Source organism: Callithrix jacchus, chromosome 4 (assembly GCF_049354715.1).
Source record: "Callithrix jacchus isolate 240 chromosome 4, calJac240_pri, whole genome shotgun sequence".
Classification (NCBI taxonomy): Eukaryota; Metazoa; Chordata; class Mammalia; order Primates; family Cebidae; genus Callithrix; species Callithrix jacchus.
Window position 1 is genome coordinate 54,697,601 of NC_133505.1, and position 19,530 is coordinate 54,717,130.

Sequence of the window (19,530 nt, forward strand, 5' to 3'; positions counted from 1 at the left end):
AGAAGGCCACCTGGCAAAGCGGTAAAGTTTACCCTCTGGAGTCAGGAGAGCCAGGCTTTGAAATTTGACAATGTCACCAACCAGCTGTGTCACCTTGGGAAAGTTCATGCTTCTTTCTATAGCCTAGTTTCCTAATCCATAAAATGGGGATAATAATAGGTCCTATCTCTGTGCTTATCACAAAGCAGGACCTTCAAAAATGGTAGACGGTACATTTACTGTGGCAAAAGAATGTGAGTGCTACAGATTAGCTGCACAATTAAGGCAAAAGGCAGCATTTTTAACATTGTTAAGTTATTTACAACTTGGAACCACCCCTCCCCCACCCCGACACCCTGCTTTTTTTTTCTCTGTCTCTTTAAGACCATTTCCTTCCTCCCTCTTTCCTTCTCCCTCTTCTGTGTCAGGCTCTGTGAGCATCCTTTCTGGGCCTAATTCCCATCCCATCTGTGCCTTCTGCCTCCATCAGTCCCAGGTCACATTTGTCTCTGTCTGTGCCTTCCAGAGCCTGGACTCAGCTCCGTCAGCCAGTACGGGTGTCTAGAACTTGCCCCTAGCTTTCTCTGCATCAATCTTTGTGAACGCTGACAACAATAAATGTTCATTCACATTCTTGATAAAAAATAATTTGAATTTTACTGGATGATCAGCTCCACATGAGTGAAGTAGAGTCCAGCTGGGGTGTGGTGGTCAGAAAGTCTGACATAGCTTGAGTCCCCTTTCTAAATAGTGAAGTAGGAGGAGCACAGCATTGGAGGCTCTGGCTCTTTCATTGGCGAATCAGCTCCCTGTTTTGTTCTGGGCCTCAGTTTCCTGTTCTGTAAAATGCAGGTCAGACTCCTAGGTCCTGTAGCCAAGACCTTAGTGATTCTATAAAGAGCTCTGTTTGCTGACATTCAAAACACTTCTACAGAGTGTTAAGATGTGTCCTTGTCTGTGCATAGGAGTCAAACCAGCAGCTCCAAGGACCTTGGCTGAAATTGGTCCATTTGGATGGGTGTGCTCATTTCTGCAACGTCTTGAATGACTGAGAAAGAGCTTCAAAAGGCTTCACGTGAGTAGACTCGATTTACTTTACACACTGTGTGATTTTAAGAATATCACACATGTGGCTTTTTGAAGGGGGAGTGTCTAAAATCAGGATCCTGGATGTGAACTAGATGTTCAATGAAATCATATTTCACTAACATCTCCCTTACTATTATATTGCTTCTTTCATCAGCACATCTTAGTAAGACATACCTACTGCTTCTTTGAAGGTAAAACTTATGGCCATTATAAAGGGTCTGAGAAGCTGAGTGATGTGATGGTGATTACAAAGAAACCTCCACTGAGCTTGCTCTTGAAACTTCTATAATTTAACTTTCAGGCCACATATACAACAGCTGGCAATTTTCTTGCAAAGAGTGCTTATGAATCAGATTGGCATCACCTTAATCTGGGTACCCGGTAAGATGACCAGCTTTTCTTGGTTTGCCTGGGAATTTTATGATTTTAGCAGGGAAGGTCCTGTAGCCAAGGGACTCCTTAATCCTGGAGAAACCAGGACAGTTGGTCGCCACAATTCCTAGGGTTCTCAGATTTTGGCCTATATAAGAATCAACACATGTGATTATTAAAACTGCAGATTTCTGGGATGGGCAATTCTGGGCCAAATGTTCTCTTGTCACATTAAGAAATGCTGGTAAGAACTTATGTTTACTATTCTTGGTACTTAGCATTTAGCTACCAGTGATTCTTAAACTCATCTTCATATTAGAATCAGCTGGGTAGCCTTTAAAACATACCGATACCTGGATTTTACCCACATCAAATTAGAATCTCTTGGAGTAGGGTCAGGCATTCAGATTCTATTTTTAAAGCTCCTTCTTATCCCAAGATAACCAGCAATAGATAGAGAAGACACAATGGTTACCACTCAATTCACAGTGCTAAAAATCTCAGCTGCCACCTGACTTCAGCCCCTTCAATTTCTATTATTTCCTCTCCTAATACAATACAGGAAAAAACACTTTGGGGTGCAAGGTGGCATCATCTGCTGAAACTGAGGGCAGGAAATATTAATTCTAGGTAAAAAGCCTAAAGAAACTTTTGGAAAAGTGCATAAAGATGTACAAGAAAGTTAACTGTTACTTTGATTGTTATAGCCAAAACCTGGAAATAATCTAAATGTCCATCAACAGGAAAGTGGCTAAGTAGAGAGTGGTGGTAGATTCATATTTTGGAATACTACACTGCAGTGAGAATGGTGAATCATAGCTCCATATACCAACGTCAGAACAAAGTGACCATAAGATTTACTTTAAGTTAGAGGCTGCCGTGACTGACTTCTTAGGTAAGGTTTCACTTTGGCAGGCAGGTTTTCTTGTAACAGGAGGTTCCTGAGTGTGCACTAACACTGTAACAGCAGTAAAACTGGGTTGCATAGGATAGATGCCTCCTTCCAGCTAGTAGTGCTCATTTTGTCTATTCTGAGGAAACAATTTCCTCCTGGTATAGAGATAAATCCCACAAGAATTAAGTAGTGCTGCTGGATCTTAAAATATTTGCATTGCAATCCAGAAGCTGCACGGACTTGACATCATTTTAGTATAGGTTCCCAAGTTGCTTCTGAACAGGTGCAAATTCTGATGCTGCATCCTCATCCATCATTCCCTTTCATTGTCCACAGAGAGCAATAAATCCATTAGAAATGCAGATGTTACTGTGAACCCAGGATTTCAAGGCTGTTAATCCCATTTGGCTTTTCTAGGTTGCTGACAAATGTTTATTTTAAAATGGGCCACAAAGCTTACCTGGTCCTAGTTTGGCCACAGCATAGAGGAGGTCGTAGTTGAGGACCGGAGTGGCATCATTGATGGGCTGCCAGCCGACAGGTGGGGAGGAAGGGGGCGATATGAGAAATTGTTTGGCAGGCTGGGGTGGAGCCAAGTGCAGTTTGTCTCCATCTGTCTCTGGAGTCTGAACCTTTCAAATAGAGTAGAGATGAAGACACTTATTCATCATAGCTTCAGATGTGTCATTTTGGCACATTAAAATGTGGGTTTGGTTTCAGCCTGTGACAAATGAACCAGACTGTAATAATAATTACCACTTACCACATACCATGTGCTCAATTGCCTTATTTAATCCTGAAAACAGTGGATTTCAACCTTTACTGTACATCAGAATCACCTGCAGTCCTTACTAAAACACAGATTACTGAGCCCCCAACCCCCACATTTCTGATTCAGGAGGCCTGAGATGGGGCCCAGGCAATGCTGATTCAGCTGCCAGTCCACTGCCTCACTATACACCTGCCAAATGCTTCCTTCTCTCCTTCTCTATTTTCCTCCTTCCTTCCTTGGTGAAATTCACGTAACATAAAATTAACCACTTGAAAGTGAACAATTTAGTACATTCCCAATGTGCAACAACCGCCTGTATCCAGATCCAACCTCTTTTCATCACCTTAAAGGAAATCCTGCACCTATTACTACCAGTACTACCATTACCAGTTACTACCATTCCTGTCTCCCACTGGTCTCTGGCAACCACCATGGTGCTTTCTTTCTCTACAGATCTTACCTGTTCTCGGTATGTCTTATAAGTTGAATCACAGAATATGTGACCTTTTGTGTCTGGCTTCCTTCCCTTAGTATGTTTTCAAGGTTCATCCACATTGTAGTATACATGAGAATTTTAGTCCTTTTTATGGATGAATAGTATTCCATCATATTGATATACTATAACTTGCTCATCCATTCATCCACTGCTGGACATTTGTGTGGTTACCACCTTTTGTCTATTGTGAATAGTGCTGTTGTGAATGTGTGTGTACATGTGTTTGTTTGAGTACCTGTTTTAAATACCTAGGAGTGGAATTGCTGGGTCAGATGGTAATTTGATGCTTAACTTTTTAAGGAATTGAGTGAGGTTTTAAAGATGAGGAAACTGAGGTTTGTCCACATCACACACGTTAGAATAGCAGTGATAGAATTTGAACATGGATGCAGGGCCAACGTTTATGTTCTTTGCACTGTGCCATCTCTGTAGAGTTTAAAGGTGGAAAGCATACTTACAGATCACTTAAAAAATGGATCAAGGTATCTAGTGATGAGGTGAGGGCACTAATGGAACATGATGGGTATTGATTTCTATTGCTGTGAACTTCATAAGCATTGCCAAGAATTACCCATTTCATTTTGGAACAGCCAGAATTGATTTTTGGATGAAACAAATTAATTTCCATATATTTGTAACCCTTTCTCATAAATATGAATCATTGAAAAGTTATGCATTCCACTAAAGCTGTCATATAATTTAAGTTTTAATTATAACCCTGATAGGAAGGTTAGGAGTAGCTGTGATTAGATCATTCTTATTATAACTACTAGCTGGCATTTATTGTGCATTTACCAAATGCTAGGCATTTAAACACACAATAATTCATGCACTCCTCATAACTACAGTATGAGGAATAGATCTTCATCATCGCCACTTTACAGAAGAGAAAATGGAGCCCCAGTGAGGTTATGTAACTTGCTCTGGTTGCCAGCTCTCAGAGCCTGTTTTCTAAGCCACTAAGCTGACCCTGTCTGGGAATCATGACGTGGATCTATCTTTCAGTGAATTAATTTATAGACTACCAACCAATCTGAAAGTAGAAAGGACTTCAATTTACAATTTTAAATGGTAAATATTAATGTAGGACAAAAAAGAATAACATTGATAAACAATTACTTTACCTGTGCAAAGTAGAGTTTTAATTTTTTCCCTCTGAATTGGGTTTCATGAAGCTCTATCCTAGCTCGGGCTGCAGATTTAGGATTGCTGAAGTTTATGCGGACACGTCTGAAACTCTTAAATAGCTGGAACGTCACACAGTCATCGTAAGTCCGGAAGAGGCCCTCAAATTTTTCCTGATAAAAACAAACACAGAGGAAAATCCATTGGTCATATGTCTGGTATGATGCATGTCTGATAAAAACAAACAACTAAAAAAAATAGGCTGTTTTTAATATACAGTTTAAATAGAACACTAGTAATGTGTGTTTTTTTTTTCATCTGTAGATCTGCTGCCAGCTGTAAAACATGCCTGTGGGTTTAGCTGAAGGACTTATAATCTTGGTCTACGGTCCTCTAGAGGATCAGTGAATAGGGTTCAAAGCATATGAAACCTTTTGAAATTATGCAAAGTGTTGAGGATTTCTATAGAGGAGAGGGATTGTAATGATCATCAGATTCTCAAAGAAGTTCATTATCTCCAAGGTACTAGAGCTACCGAATAAAGCACATGGTAAACATTAGTGTTTACCAGTCTTGGGCATACTTCTATTTTTTCTTTTGAGACAGAGTCTCGCTCTGTTGCCCATGATGGAGTGCAGTGGTGTGATCTTGGCTCACTGCAACCTCCGCCTCCAGAATTCAAGTGATTCTCCTGCCTCAGCCTCCCAAGTAGCTGGGATTACAGGCATGCACCACCACACCCAGCTAATTTTTGTATTTTTTAGGAAAGATGGAGTTTCATCATATTGGCCAGACTGGTCTCAAACTTTGGACCTCAAGTGATCCACCTGATTCGACCTCCCAAAGTACTTGGATTATAGGAATGTGCCAGACCAAGAAGGGTGGGCACATTTCTTGCCTAAAAATATGAGATCCACATCACCCAACTTCCTAGTCAGGCAGTACCATCTGATTAGTCCTGGTCAATGAAAGAGACTTTCTGCAGGGAGCAGAAGAAAGCTCTCAAGTAATTTTTCAGTCTCTTTCTCTGAAGAGGCCATGTGTTTCAAATGGTACAGCTGTCAGAAACAGGATTCTCTCCACTCTGGGTCCCTGAGTGGCTGTATGAAGCAGAAATAGTTTTCTCCCTACTTCGACCCCATTCTATAGCCAATTTGCCTTAGGAAAAAAAAAATTCTGTTGCATTAAATCACTGAGATTTGAAAATTATTTTATTTCTACAGCATAACCAAACCTATCACAATACAAAGCAATAATTTAAAATTTTAGACTCCACGCACAATTTCAATTCAACTGAATAAGTGTCTATTAAATGCTCACTTTGTATGAGGCATGGTCCCTCCCTAGGCTTTAAGAGGATACAGAGATGAGTTCCGCATTGTTCTGACCCTCAACCATTTAACATGTGAAGCAGATATACACAAGTAAGAGGACACCCAGAACACTGGGGAAGGCAAGCAGGAAAACTAGAGAATTAAAATATATACATATATATATACATATGTATCTATTTATATATTTTTAATTCTCATATGTGTATATGTACATATACATGTGTGTATATATGTATACCTTAAAAATATATGTGTGTGTGTGTGTATATATATATATATATATATATATGTATATTTTTAATTCTCTAGTTTTCCTGTTATACTTTTCCCTAGTGTTCTGGGTGTTAGAACACTGGGGAAAGGCATAATATTTATATATATGCTAATGCCATCTGTCTAATGTCTGGTTCCTCTTATCCAAAAAATATCCTTATTTTAAGAAAACTAGTATATGTTGTAACCTAGTTTGTTCTTAATAAATTGCCATAAGGAAATTATATATAAGCAACCTGATCAACAGTAAAAGGTAATTTCTCATAATAGTGAGTACAAGTAAGAATGGAGACTCATGTAATATTAATACTGCAAGAATCATAGAATTATAACTAGGAATGGACTTAAGAGATGATGAACTCAGCCTTTTACTTCTCACCTCCATCATTTTACGAATCAGAACCCTGAGATCTGAAAAGATAAGGACCTACCCATGGGCACATGGAGAGTCAGTGGCAGAGCCATGACCAGGCCAAAGTCCTTGTGACCCTGTCAACTCTATAAGAGCAAGAGATGGATAGCGATACACTGACCCAAGTCTAAAGGGTGACCACATCTAAGAGAATCACGTTGACAGTGAGGTGGGGTTATAAAACCACTGACTTCTGAGGCTGTACAGGAAGAATAACTCAAATGTCAGGGAAGGTCTTCCTGCCTCTTGAGCATCCAGATGAACTTGTCTCAGACCCTCAAGTCCATGTTGGTGATGCTTCCATACCCTGATGCCCATTTCTGAGAATCCCCAGGCTGCAGCTTACCCCTTGTCCCTCCCATCTTTGATTCCTGTGTCTGCCCACACTATTCTCTTTTATACCAGTCCAAGGACCACAAATAATACAGTCAAAGCTTTTGCTTTTTAAATGAAATTTGTGAAGATTTGAAGGGCTCTGTCATTTTCAGGTTTTTTTCTTATTCTCCTATTCCCATGATGAAAAAAACTGGAATTTTTCCTTGTCTTATGCAGAGCAGGTTTTTTTTCTCCCCTCATCTCTCAAGCCTTGGGATCAGCCAACTCCCGGACTCGGGGCTTCAGCTACCACTCCAAGGAGGCTCGTGATGGAATTCTGTCCCAACAATACTGTGTTTTCCTGATTAGAAATCCTGGTGACTAAAATGCATTCTGTTTCCTCATAATGAGAGTACTCTGAACTGGTCAAATTACAGCTGGTAGTTTGATTAGTTTGGGAAGTTTTCAGGAATAGAAGGAATTAAGAGATTAAAAACTCTTGTTTCTATGTAGAGTATCATATTTTTTAAGGACAGAATCCTTGGGTCTTATTTGTGGCCGGTATGTTTTTCCATTTCCAGGTTGGGAGTTCCACCTTCTCATCGTCTCTTCAACACTAAGCATGGGCGGTTAAGGCCAGCCATTGAAAGTGAAGTGCTTTTTCCTTTGAGTCTAATTCCTTTTTTTTCATTTCATATTTCTTTTTTATGCTTCACATCTCATCTTATCAGAGCTGTTTGGCCTCAAGTGCCTGCATTAGGAGCAACAAATCAAAAAGTCCAGGTTTTAGGCTTAGGGGTTGGTGACAATGTGCTAGTGTGTTCTTAATAAAGAAATTTATTTTGTGAGGCCTTGGCAGACTTCAAGAACATCTTGTTCCCACTGATCCTCAATAGAGGGCTCCAGGCAACAACTCCCACTGAGTTAGAGTTGGCCATTGACATGAAACTCTTTGATATTCATTGTTTTGGGCTTAGGCTGAGAAACAAAAGAAGCTCTTGCACAAAACCTGGGGTGTAGCCCAGAACTCAGGGGCCAGGGTTTTCACTGGATCATATGGGGCTTAAAGTCCACAATGATGATAATAATAAACAGCTGACAGTTACTCAGCATGTTCTCTCTTTTCAGGCCTTTTGGGAACTTTATTTGTAGGGGGTGACCGTTGTCCGAGAATAGGGACTTGCTATCCTTCTCTATTTTTGTTTCCATTAGTGACAATACAAACATATCATTTGCTGAGGCAACAGGATACCAGACCAAATTAGTTAGAGGCAGATCCAGCACAATGAAGCCACCAGATGTACCTGTAAACAGTGTCACCAAAAGCACTGGCTGTAGGAATTCTCTACCTGCCATTACAGAAAATCTTCTGTGGTCTTGATGCCCAAGGACATTCTCAACAGGGACACAATAATAATTTGTTTCCAGTTCTCTTCCCCAACAAATACAATAAATTCTTAATTTCTCCTCAATTGTTAGTTCTCTTTGTAGCTTCCTGTTTGAGTAAAGTTCTATAGCAGCGATCTCAAGCTCTTTGGTTTTAGAACCTGTTTACACTCTTAAAAATTATTGAGGATCCTAAAGAACTTTTGTAAATGTGGGTTTTATTTAACAATGCTTATTGTACTCAAAATTAAAACTGAGAAACTTGAAAATATTTATATATAAATCCATTTAAAAGTAAAAATAATAAGTCCTTTATTTGTTAACATAAACTTTTTAGTGAAAATAACTGTTTTCCAAAATAAGAAAAAATTTTAGTGAGAAGATCGATATTGTTTCTCATTTTTGCAAATCTCTCTTTAATTTCCAAATTAATACAAGATACCTGCAATATTATATCTGCTTCTGCATTCAATCAATTTCACCAAGTTGTTATGACTGAAGGATATGAAGAAAAGATGGCCTCATCCAAATATGTGGTTGAAAAGGGGTACAGTATTTTAATAGCCCTTCAAATAATTGTGAGTATTCTTCCTTGATATCTCATCAAAATTCAATGAATAGTAGTTCCTTAAAATGTATTACATAATCAAATGACATTTTTATCTGATTTTAAGATCTATTTATCTGTTTTACACTTTGAATACATTTTACCCCATACAATGATTTCAGAATAGTGTACATTAATCATTTAGAAAATATTGGTTCCCTGAGTTATGTTGCTCTTCCAAATCAACCAATTTCAATACTATATTAAAAATCACATTCATTAATACTATAGTTTGGTGCAAAAGTCATCACGGGTTTTGCCATTACTTTTTATCTACCATCTATCTTATTAAAAACTCTTTAGAAATTCAAAAAGCTGTGGAATTCACGTTGGTGAGTAGAAGTTTTCTAAAATTTTAATTTTTGCTTGAAAGCTCATTCTTCATTATTGGCAACACATACTGTCAGTTATTTTTCTTATAGTAGCAGATTCACTTCATTCATTTTTGAAAAATTGCCTGCCAAATACCTAAGTCTCCATAACTATACTTTGCCTGTCAGTTGTTTCTTCAAGCAAAAATGGTGTTCCATGAGAAAAGTACCAAGGACAGCTTAGGACAACTTAGAATGTTTCTTCCAGTCAAACACTGCATTTCAGGATGCCACAGAAGTGCTTTTCATGGTACTTCCTATTTTGTTATTCAGAATATTACAAAGGCGTGTGCTTAAGGATAAAGAGTTAATAAAATAAAACTTACTGCCTTATCAAGGACATTTCTAAGTAGAATTGGCATTTTCTCTCTTTTTTTTAAACTGTGAGTGTGTGGCTGTGAAGAATAGAAATACAGTCATGTACTGCATACTGGAATTTTGGTCAGCAATGGACTGCATATCTGACTGTGGTCCCACAAGATTGTAATACCATATTTTTACCACACCTTTTCTATGTTTAGATATATTGAGATACACAAATATTTATGTGTGACAATGGCCTACAGAATTAGTATAGTAATATGCTGTAGCCTAGGAACAATAGGCTATACCATAGAGCTTGGATGTGTAGTAGGCTATATCATCTAGATTTGTGTAAGTACACTCTATGATGTTCACTCAACAAAACAACCTAAGGACACATTTCTCAGAATGTATTCCCAAGGGTAAGCAACACATGACTGTATTACTAACACAATCTGGTGGCACTGCATTGATTCATGCTGAAGTACCAGTAGTTTTAACTACCATTGCTTTTGCACCATGGGTATAAATGTCAACACAACTGAAAAGGTAAATGATACCTTAGTATTACTGTGAAAATAGTTTTGACAACACAGGAAATGGTATTGGGAACCCTCATGAGTCTGTAAACCACACACTGAGAACTGCTGTACAATAGGATCTCAGAAATACGGATCCAGTTGGCATGGGGAAAAGACAGGATGTCTAGTGAGAGCCTTAAAGGTAAACATCATGGTCAGGAAAAAGCTGTCCCATAAGGAAGTGTGATAATACTGGTACTGAAATGCTGCAGGAAAGTCAAAAGGGTGAAGATGGAGATGACACCACTGGATTTGACCAATGGAATGATGCTGATGACCTTACCAAGAGATCTATTTGAACATATGTGTAATAGATTAATTACAGACGGAGGAGTGAAGGGCAGTGAAAAAGCTGGAAAAAGAGTTTGGCAATAAAAAACAGGGAGCTGGGATGACAACTATATGGGAAGTCATGGTCACAAGCAGATTTTTGATAGTGTGGGAAACACTTACTGGCTAAAGAAATGAAACTAGTGAAGAGGGAGAGAGAAGAAATAGTAAGCATATGTTGAAATCTGAACCCCAGTACCTCAGAACATGACCTTATTTGGAAATAGGGTCATTAAAGATGAATGAGTTGAAAGGATGTCATACTAAAGCGGTGTGGGACCCTAATCTGACTAGCATCCTTACAAGAAAATAGCCATGTGAGCACAGAGAAACATAGGGAGAGTGTCCTGTGAAGAGAGTGGAGTGGCACATCTGCAATAGATAAACTACAGATGGAGGAGTGAAGGGCAGAGAAAAAGCCAGGGACTGCTAAATATTGCTAGCAAACCAGCAGAAGCTAGGAAAAGGCAAAAAAGGATTCTCCTATGGAATTCAGAGGGATTGTGGCACTGCTGACACCTCGGCTTTGAACTTTAGCCTTCAGAACTGTGAGATAATAAATTTTTTATTGTTTTAAGCCACCCAGTTTGTGGCACTTGGTTACAACAGCCCCAGGAAACAAATATAGGCAGCCTGGCAGACCTACAGAACCAGATGACTCTGGGAAGAATATAGAGCACTTAATATAATTATGCCATTTTCCCCCCAGGGGAGGAGGAACTGGATTATTTGGGTCATTCCAAGGTGATGAGTACATGACAGGGGTGTGTGTGTGTGTTGAGGGATAGGAGAAGAGATGAAGAAATAAGTTGAAAGGGTTGACAAGTAGGCAATGAGATGGCTAACTAAGAGAGGGTGTGAAGAGAGAAGAGAAGCTAGGAGTATCACATTCGACTGAAAGAATGGGAAGATGTGAGACTTCAAGGTTCTGGATGAGTTAGAAAAATACATTTTATAGGAATGACAGTGGGAAAAGTAGAAGATTAAAAATTTTAAATCCGGAAGATAATTTTGTAAGTTTAAGGTATCAGAAGGTTTTCAGTGTTAGATGCCCTAAGAGTCAGCATGAGGCATCTGAATGGAAATGTTATGGATGACAGGGAGAGGATCATGAGGACAGAGGCTAAAGAATAGTCAGTGAGAGGGTTGCATGGTGACCACCAACTCAGGAGGACAACAGGGAACAGAGTGGAGAGACAACCATGAGCCAGATGAGCTGCATGAGAAACAAGAGGAGTGACCTGGAGAGTCATAAGGTACGGCAGCACAGACGGGAAGAAAAGAGTTCAGCTGGAGGGCAGGGGCTTCACAGAGATCATGTATGAAAAGGGATGCAGTCTAGAAGTATGGGGAGAAGCCAGGAAAATCTAAGCCTCATTTTGTGGGCTTGAGAGGTAAGGAACTGAAGAGTGATCTGCCTAGCAATGTGTAATTGCTAGGGAATCAGCATTGCCCAGAGCAATGAAGGACTTGCTAAGGAGAGGATGTGGAGTGATTATTGTAGAGCACAAATGGTACTCTGAGAAAATCAATAAGAGGCTCCAGAGAAGAAAGTGGGAATGGTTAGAGTAGGAGTTCGGGGCCAGGCATAGCGGTTCACTCCTGTAATACCAGCACTTTGGGAGGCTGAGGCAGGAGGAGCGTCTAAGGTCAGGAGTTTGAGACCAGCCTAGCAGACATGGCAAAATCCTGTCTCTATTACAAATATAAAAATTAGCTGGGTGTGGTGGCACATCCCTGTAATCCCTGCTACTTGGGCGGGTGAAGCAGGAGAATCACTTGAACCCAGGAGGTGGAGGTTGCAGAAAGCCAAGATTGTACCACTACACTCCAACCTGGGTGACAGAGCAAGACTCTGTCTCAAAATAATAATAATAAAATAAAATATATTCCAGGTAGAATGTCTGAAGATGTGAATGTGGCTGCTTATCAAATAACAAACACAGATCCAGGCCTAACTCAGGCCCTATTTGAAATAAAATGATTATATATTGTCAAATATGAACAATTTGTGGATGTTAAGGCTTCTACCTCTATAGATATATTTGCTTTTCTTAAGTAGTCTAAAATGTACAGACACAGGTATTTATTGCTGTCCTGTAGAGGGTTACGGTGGTTTTCCTTAAATCTTATTTTACCTCTACTATAATTATTTCATTCTTATTTGTGCCCCACATTTTAAAGAAGACTCAAACATGGCTTATAAACATATATAAAGGCAAAACAAAGTAAAATAGAAAATGAGTAGAGAAAAAGGGGGAAACAAGGGTAGAAACATACATTAAAGCCAAGAAGGAGGTCTGTTCAGAAAAGCTGAAAAGCTTCTCATGGATCCTTGAATATTGTCATGAGTGGACTAACATTTTGTCTATAATCTCCTTAGCATTAACAGGATACAGTAGCCCTCATCATTAATACTATGGAATAAAGATGGGCCTGATCTAAAAACCAGGCAGAAGGATCTGTCCAGCATCCTCATTACAAAGATACTGTTATGTGGAGAACATTGTCTTCAGTAATTACAGAACAAGAAACAAGCAGCAATTGATCTGTTAAGAGTTTCTGATCAGAATGTAAGCAAATATTACTTTTCTGCAATCAATAGGCTTTAGCAGTGACTTCAGTACTCAGGAAGTACTCAGTATGTTCTATTTGATTGTTCAACATAAACCCCAAAATATTTTATAAAATATTAGGATATTAAAATATTACTCTCAATTTAAATCAGACAAGTAGCAGACAAACCGTAACCTCTACTATAGTATCTCACTGAATCCTCAATAAGTCCTTTGAGGGAGAGTTAAAATTTTCACTGTCCTAGAGAAACCCAGTGTATTAGTTCATTCTCACATCGCTATAAAGAAATACCTGAGATTGAAGATATATATATATATATATATGAGGTTTAATTGACTCACAGTTCCACATGGCTGAGCAGGTCTCAGGAAACTGACAATCATGGCAGAAGGGGAAGCAGACAGGTCTTATATGGCAGCAGGAGAGAGAGAGTAAAGGGGAAAGAGCCCCTTATGAAACCATCAGATCTCATTAGAACTCACTATCATGAGAACATCACAGGGAAAACTGCCCCCCACGACCCAATCAATCACTTCCCTCATTCAACACGTGGGGATTATAGGTCCCTCCCTTGATATATGCAGATCACAATTCAGGATGAGATTTGGGTGGGGATGTAGAGCCAAACCATATCACCTAGAAAGCAACTGAAAGCCAGAGAAGTTAACCACCTACAGAAGTCACACAACTAGCCGGTTAGCAAAACCAAAACTAGTGAGTTCAAGTTTTTTATACTGCACTAATGTCACTGATACATGCAGAGGAGTGAGAAGTACCAAAACAGGAATAGAAAACCAGCTTTCCTTGTCAATTTGAAAGAACAGTGCTGACCTTGAAGAAACAGCCACTAGGGAAGTCCAATGTTGCTTTTATCTGCTTTCCAAATGATGCCATATGCTTTATATATTTTTCAATTTTCACACTTATGATCCCTTTGGGCATAAATTGCTTTAATAAGAAATTTAGCATCTCTCAAAATCACAGGGCTCTCATCTATCAGATAGTACCTCCTAAAAACTGCCAAAGACTAAAACCACTCCTTTAGGTTTATCACTTCTCAATGGGTACTATTGACAAGCCACATGCAAATTCCAGGTTGAAGGACCATTCTGGATGCGATGGGCCTCTCAGGAGGACTTCCTGGACAATGGACTGCTATTGTAAACCTTTAAGGATGAAGACTCATTATGTGATGGCCATAACTGGCCTGCATGTGAGAATTCTCACATCTGGACTTTAACCTATTAGGATTTCTTAGGCTGGCAAACTTGTATGAAATTACGCTTTGTTGCATTTGTGGTCCTGATGCTACCTAGATAAAGATCATTGTGAAAAGAACTGCAATTCTTCACTAGTAAGAGAAGCAGACAGATGTTATGTCATATTATCTACTTCAAGAAAAGACAGCTTGCTGGTAGAGGTAGTTTCTCCCTGTAGTTCTTGTGAGAGACAAAGATCTAATAATACTCAGACCCAAACTCTAGAAGAAGCCATTTTGTTCTAAAACCTCATGGATTCACCATACACCTCTCTCAGTGGAACAAGTTCCATGACCTATGTTCTATTCTGTTCTCTTCCAGTAGCAGTCCTAAAGTTCACTGTGGCTGAATAACACTGCTATAAAAAGTATATTTTTAGGTTTTTTTAGTTAAGGAAATCTCCATTTCTCTAATTCTACCTAGCCATCACCTATACATTTAGAACTGGAAAAACTCCAAGCCAACAAATAAACAAAAAAAAAACCAAATGCCTCCAAAATAAATAAAAACATATGAGGACTATTAACTAGAATAACCTTTGAATGAGGGAGGCAGAGTGGGGTGAATTCAAGTGTTATGGAACTGGAAGCTTACCTTCTTACCTTTCTAGGCTAACACCTTAGAAAGCCTTCTTTAAGCAAAACAATAGAAAACTAAGCACAAATATTAAAAAATTAGCCAGGCACACTGGTGCACACCAGTAGTCTCAGCCACTCTTAAGGCCGAGGTGAGAGCATCACTTGAGCCTCGGAGGCTAAGGTTGCAGACTGAGCCAAGACCACACCACTGCACTCTGGCCTAGGTGACAGAGACCCCATCTCAAAAAACAAAAACTAAAACTAAGCACAAACATAACATGGGAGGTTTGTTTTTTAAGAATCAGAACAAAAATAATTAAGAAATAATAACTTTTGCAAATTTTGCAAAAATGTATGACCACATGAACATAAGGCTAGGGCTCTACTAAGTCTTGGTAGAGACCAATGTGAATGAGGGGCCCTAAAGCTGAAGCTTCATTTAATCCCAGGAAAATATGCCCAAGAGAGTGTGGAATATATGCTGTGCCATCGCAAAATAATCTGGAGTCAGGTTTTCAGAAGAACTAAAACAAGTACAGTGTTTCTCTCAGTGTACTGTACAAAAAAAAAACCCACAACATTATTTTTCTATACTCTCACATTACTTCATTTCTGGTCATCAGAACATGGAGTTTTTCTAACAGCAAGCAATTCTTCAATTCTCTGTAGACACTCACTAGATGTCCAACACTTTAATTCAATTCTGACTATATCTACCTGAACATGGTGTCAAATCCCAAAGGTTAAGGGCTCAGCACCCCAAGACTGCCCTACTGTGAACACCAATTACAAGTCCAGGTTTTGATTCTGAGCCACCAGTTATAAATTGGAAGTTCCCACAACCCCCTCCTCAGGTTTGATCATTTGCAAGAGTGGCTTACAGAACTTAGAGAAGCACTTTACCTATGTTCATCATTTATTCTAAAGAATACAACTCAGTAACAGTCAGATGGAAGAGATTTATAGAGCAAAGTATGAGAGAAGGAGCACTGGGCTTTCATGCTCTTCTCCGAAATATAACATACTCTCAGTACCACTACATGTTTAGCAACCTGGAAGCTCCCTGAATGCTGTCCTTTGGGTTTTTATGGAGGCATCCTTACACAGGCAGAATTGATCACATCACTGCCAATTGGTGATTAACTCTAACTTCAGCATCTCCCTCCTTCCCAGGGATCAGACAGTAGGCTAAAAGGCCGAAAGTTCCAACCCCATCCTGAGGCCACCCAGGGCCCCTAGTGATCTCATTAGATACAAAAAGACACTTATCACTGAGGAGATTCCAGGGGTTCTTGGAACTGTGCACCAGGAAACAGGTAGAAAGACAAAAATATATTTCTTACCATATTCAAAATATTACACCCTTAGCTGATGAGGGTCATTTCCCTAAAAGTTTTAATCACCAGAATGGGAGCCAAGAGACTTGCATCCTCAAAGTTTCAGTCAATGCATCCTATTATAGATGGGTGAGTATATCCCTTCCTTACCTAAATCCACTTTTAAAGTATTCAAGGTTGAGACTAAGGAAGAGGAGCAAGTGAGGGGATTGCTTGGAACCTGTCCTGAAAGCTGTCCAATAAGTAGGGTGAGGTGAATGGTCCAAGAGAGGAACTCAAAGGTGGCATAGTTTGCATGCCTAGGGCTCTTGTTGGTTCTGATTCCATGCAGTGACTGCCCATCCTTTGGGTGAGTGAGACCTTCTCATTACCCAAACCCAGGGCTTGTTCTGGTGGGTCACTCACCAGAAGTTATGGAGCCTAGCTGTGCCAAGCAAGGTACCATTTGTGGATGCCTGCAAGCTTCCTGCCTATACCAGGATACTTCTAAGTTTCCCAATGGGTCTATAAAAATGTAGGGACTAGCAGGAAGGACCTCTCCTACATGTACCCAGGATAGGGAGGAGAGTGGACCAGGCATACTAAAGACCTCTGAAGTTGTGTGGTTCTGAGTTAATTTCTTAATTCTGACTTCTAATTTGATTGCACTGTGGTCTGAGAAACTGTTTGTTATGATTTCCATACTTTTGCATTTTCTCAAGAGTGATTTACCACATGGAAACTGAACAACTGGCTCCTGAATGTCGACTGGATAAACAATGAAATGAAGGCAGATATAAAGATGTTCTTCAAAACCAACGAGAACGAAGACACAACGTACCAGAATCTCTGGGACATATTTAAGCAATGTCTAGAGGGAATCTTATAGCAATAAATGCCCACCAGAGAAGTGAGGAAAGATCTAAAATAGATACCCTATCATCAAAATTGAAAGAGCTAGAGGAGTAAGATCAAAAAAAACCCTCAAAATCTAGCAGAGGACAAGAAATAACTATGATCAGAGCAGAACTGAAGGAGATAGAGACACAAAGAACTCTTCAAAAAATCAATAAATCCAGGAGCTGAATTTTTGAAAAGATCAACAAAATAGATGACTAGCCAGATTAATAAAAAAGAAAAGGGAGAAGAATCAAATAGATGCAATAAAAAACTATAAAGGGGATATCACCACTGACTCCACAGAAATACAAACTATAATCAGAGATTACTACAAATATCTCTATGCACATAAACCAGTAAACCTGGAAGAAATGGATAAATTCCTGTACACTTGCACCCTCCCAAGGCTAAACCAGGAAGAAGTTGAAACCTTGAACAGACCAATAACAAGGGCTAAAGTTGAGGCAGCAATTAATAGCCTACCAAACAAAAAAAGTCCAGGTCCAGACGGGTTCACAGCTGAATTCTCCCACACCTACAAAAAGGTGCTGGTACCATTCCTTCTGAAACCATTCCAAACAATACAAAAAGAGGGAATCCTTCCCAACTCATTTTATGAGACCAACATCATCCTGATACCAAAACCCAGCAGAGACTCAACAAAAAAAAGAAAACTTCAGGCCAATATCCATGATAAACATAGATCCAAAAATCTTCAATAAAGTACTGGCAAACTCATTGCAACAGCACATCAAAAAGCTTATCCATCACAATCAAGTAGGCTTCATTCCGGGGATGCAAGGCTGGTTCAACATACACAAGTCTATAAACGTAATTCACCACATAAACAGAACCAAAGACAAAAAACATGATCATCTCAATAGATGTAGAGAAGGCCTTTGACAAAATTCAATAGCCTTTAATGCTAAAAACTCTGAAAGTAGGTATTGAAGGAACATATCTCAAAATAATAAAAGGTATTTATGACAAACCTGCAGCCAATATCATACTGAATGGGCAAAAATTGGAAGCATTCCTTTTGAAATCCGGCACTAGACAAGGATGCCCTCTGTCACCACTCCTATTCAATATAGTATTGAAAGTTCTAACCAGAGCAATTAGGCAAGAAAAAAAATTAAGTGTATTCAATTAGTAAAAGAGGATGTAAAATTGTTTCTATCTGCAGATAACATGACTGTATATTTAGAAGACCCTATCATTTCAGTCCAAAATCTCCTTAAACTGATAAGCAACTTCAGCAAAGTCTCAGGATACAAAATCAATGTGCAGAAATCACAAGCATTACTACACCAATAACAGACTAACAGAGAGACAAATCATAAGCAAACTCCCATTCATAATTGCTACAAAGAGAATAAAATACTTAGGGATACAACTAGCAAAGGATGTAAAGGACCCCTTCAAGGAAAACTACAAACCACTGCTCAAGGAAATAAGAGAGGACACAAACAGATGGAAAAACATTCCAAGCTTATGGTTAGGAAGAATCAATATCATGTAAGTAGCCATACTGTCCAAAGTAATTTATAGATTCAACACTATCCCTATCAAACTACCTATGACCTTCTTCACAGAACTGGAAAAAAACCACCTTAAACTTCATATGGAACCAGAAGAGAGCCTGCATGGCCAAGACAATCCTAAGCAAAAAGAACGAAGCCAGAGGCATCATGCTACCTGACTTTACTCTATATTACAAAGCTACGGTAATCAAAATAGCATGGTACTGGTACCATAACAGAGATACAGACCAATGGAACAGAACAAAGGCCTTGGAGGCCACGCCACACATCTACAACCATCTGATCTTTGGCAAACCTGACAGAAACAAGCAACGGGGAAAGGATTCCCTGTTTAATAAATGCTGTTGGGATAACTGGCTAGCCATGTGCAGAAAGCAGAAACTGGACCCCTTCCTGACACACCTTACACTAAAATTAACTCCAGATGGATTAAAGACTTAAACATAAGACCTAACAGCATAAAAACCTGCGGGGAAACCTAGGCAAAACCATTTAGGACATAGGTATAGGCAAGGACTTCATGACTAAAACACCAAAAGAATTGGCAATAAAAGCCAAAATAGACAAATGGGACCTAATTAAACTCCAGAGCTTCTGTACAGCAAAAGAAACAATCATTAGAGTGAATCAGCAACCAACACAATGGGAAAAATTTTTGCAATCTACCCATCTGACAAAGGGCTAATATCCAAAATTTACAAAGAACTAAAACAAAT

The 19,530-nt window shown here is 39.2% G+C and overlaps 1 protein-coding gene across 5 annotated transcripts in view; it reads right to left on the reverse strand.

Annotated features, from left to right (window-relative positions):
• Positions 1–19,530, reverse strand: part of RCAN2 (regulator of calcineurin 2) — a 284,182-nt gene that overhangs the window by 21,984 nt on the left and 242,668 nt on the right. For all 5 annotated transcript variants that reach the window (XM_008994529.5, XM_035295832.3, XM_035295831.3 and 2 more), the window contains 2 exons: positions 4,728–4,901; positions 2,796–2,967 (listed from right to left, as the gene is read on the reverse strand). In XM_008994529.5, the coding sequence (XP_008992777.1) occupies positions 2,796–2,967; positions 4,728–4,901 (346 nt within the window). The remainder of the gene's footprint in view (positions 1–2,795; positions 2,968–4,727; positions 4,902–19,530) is intronic.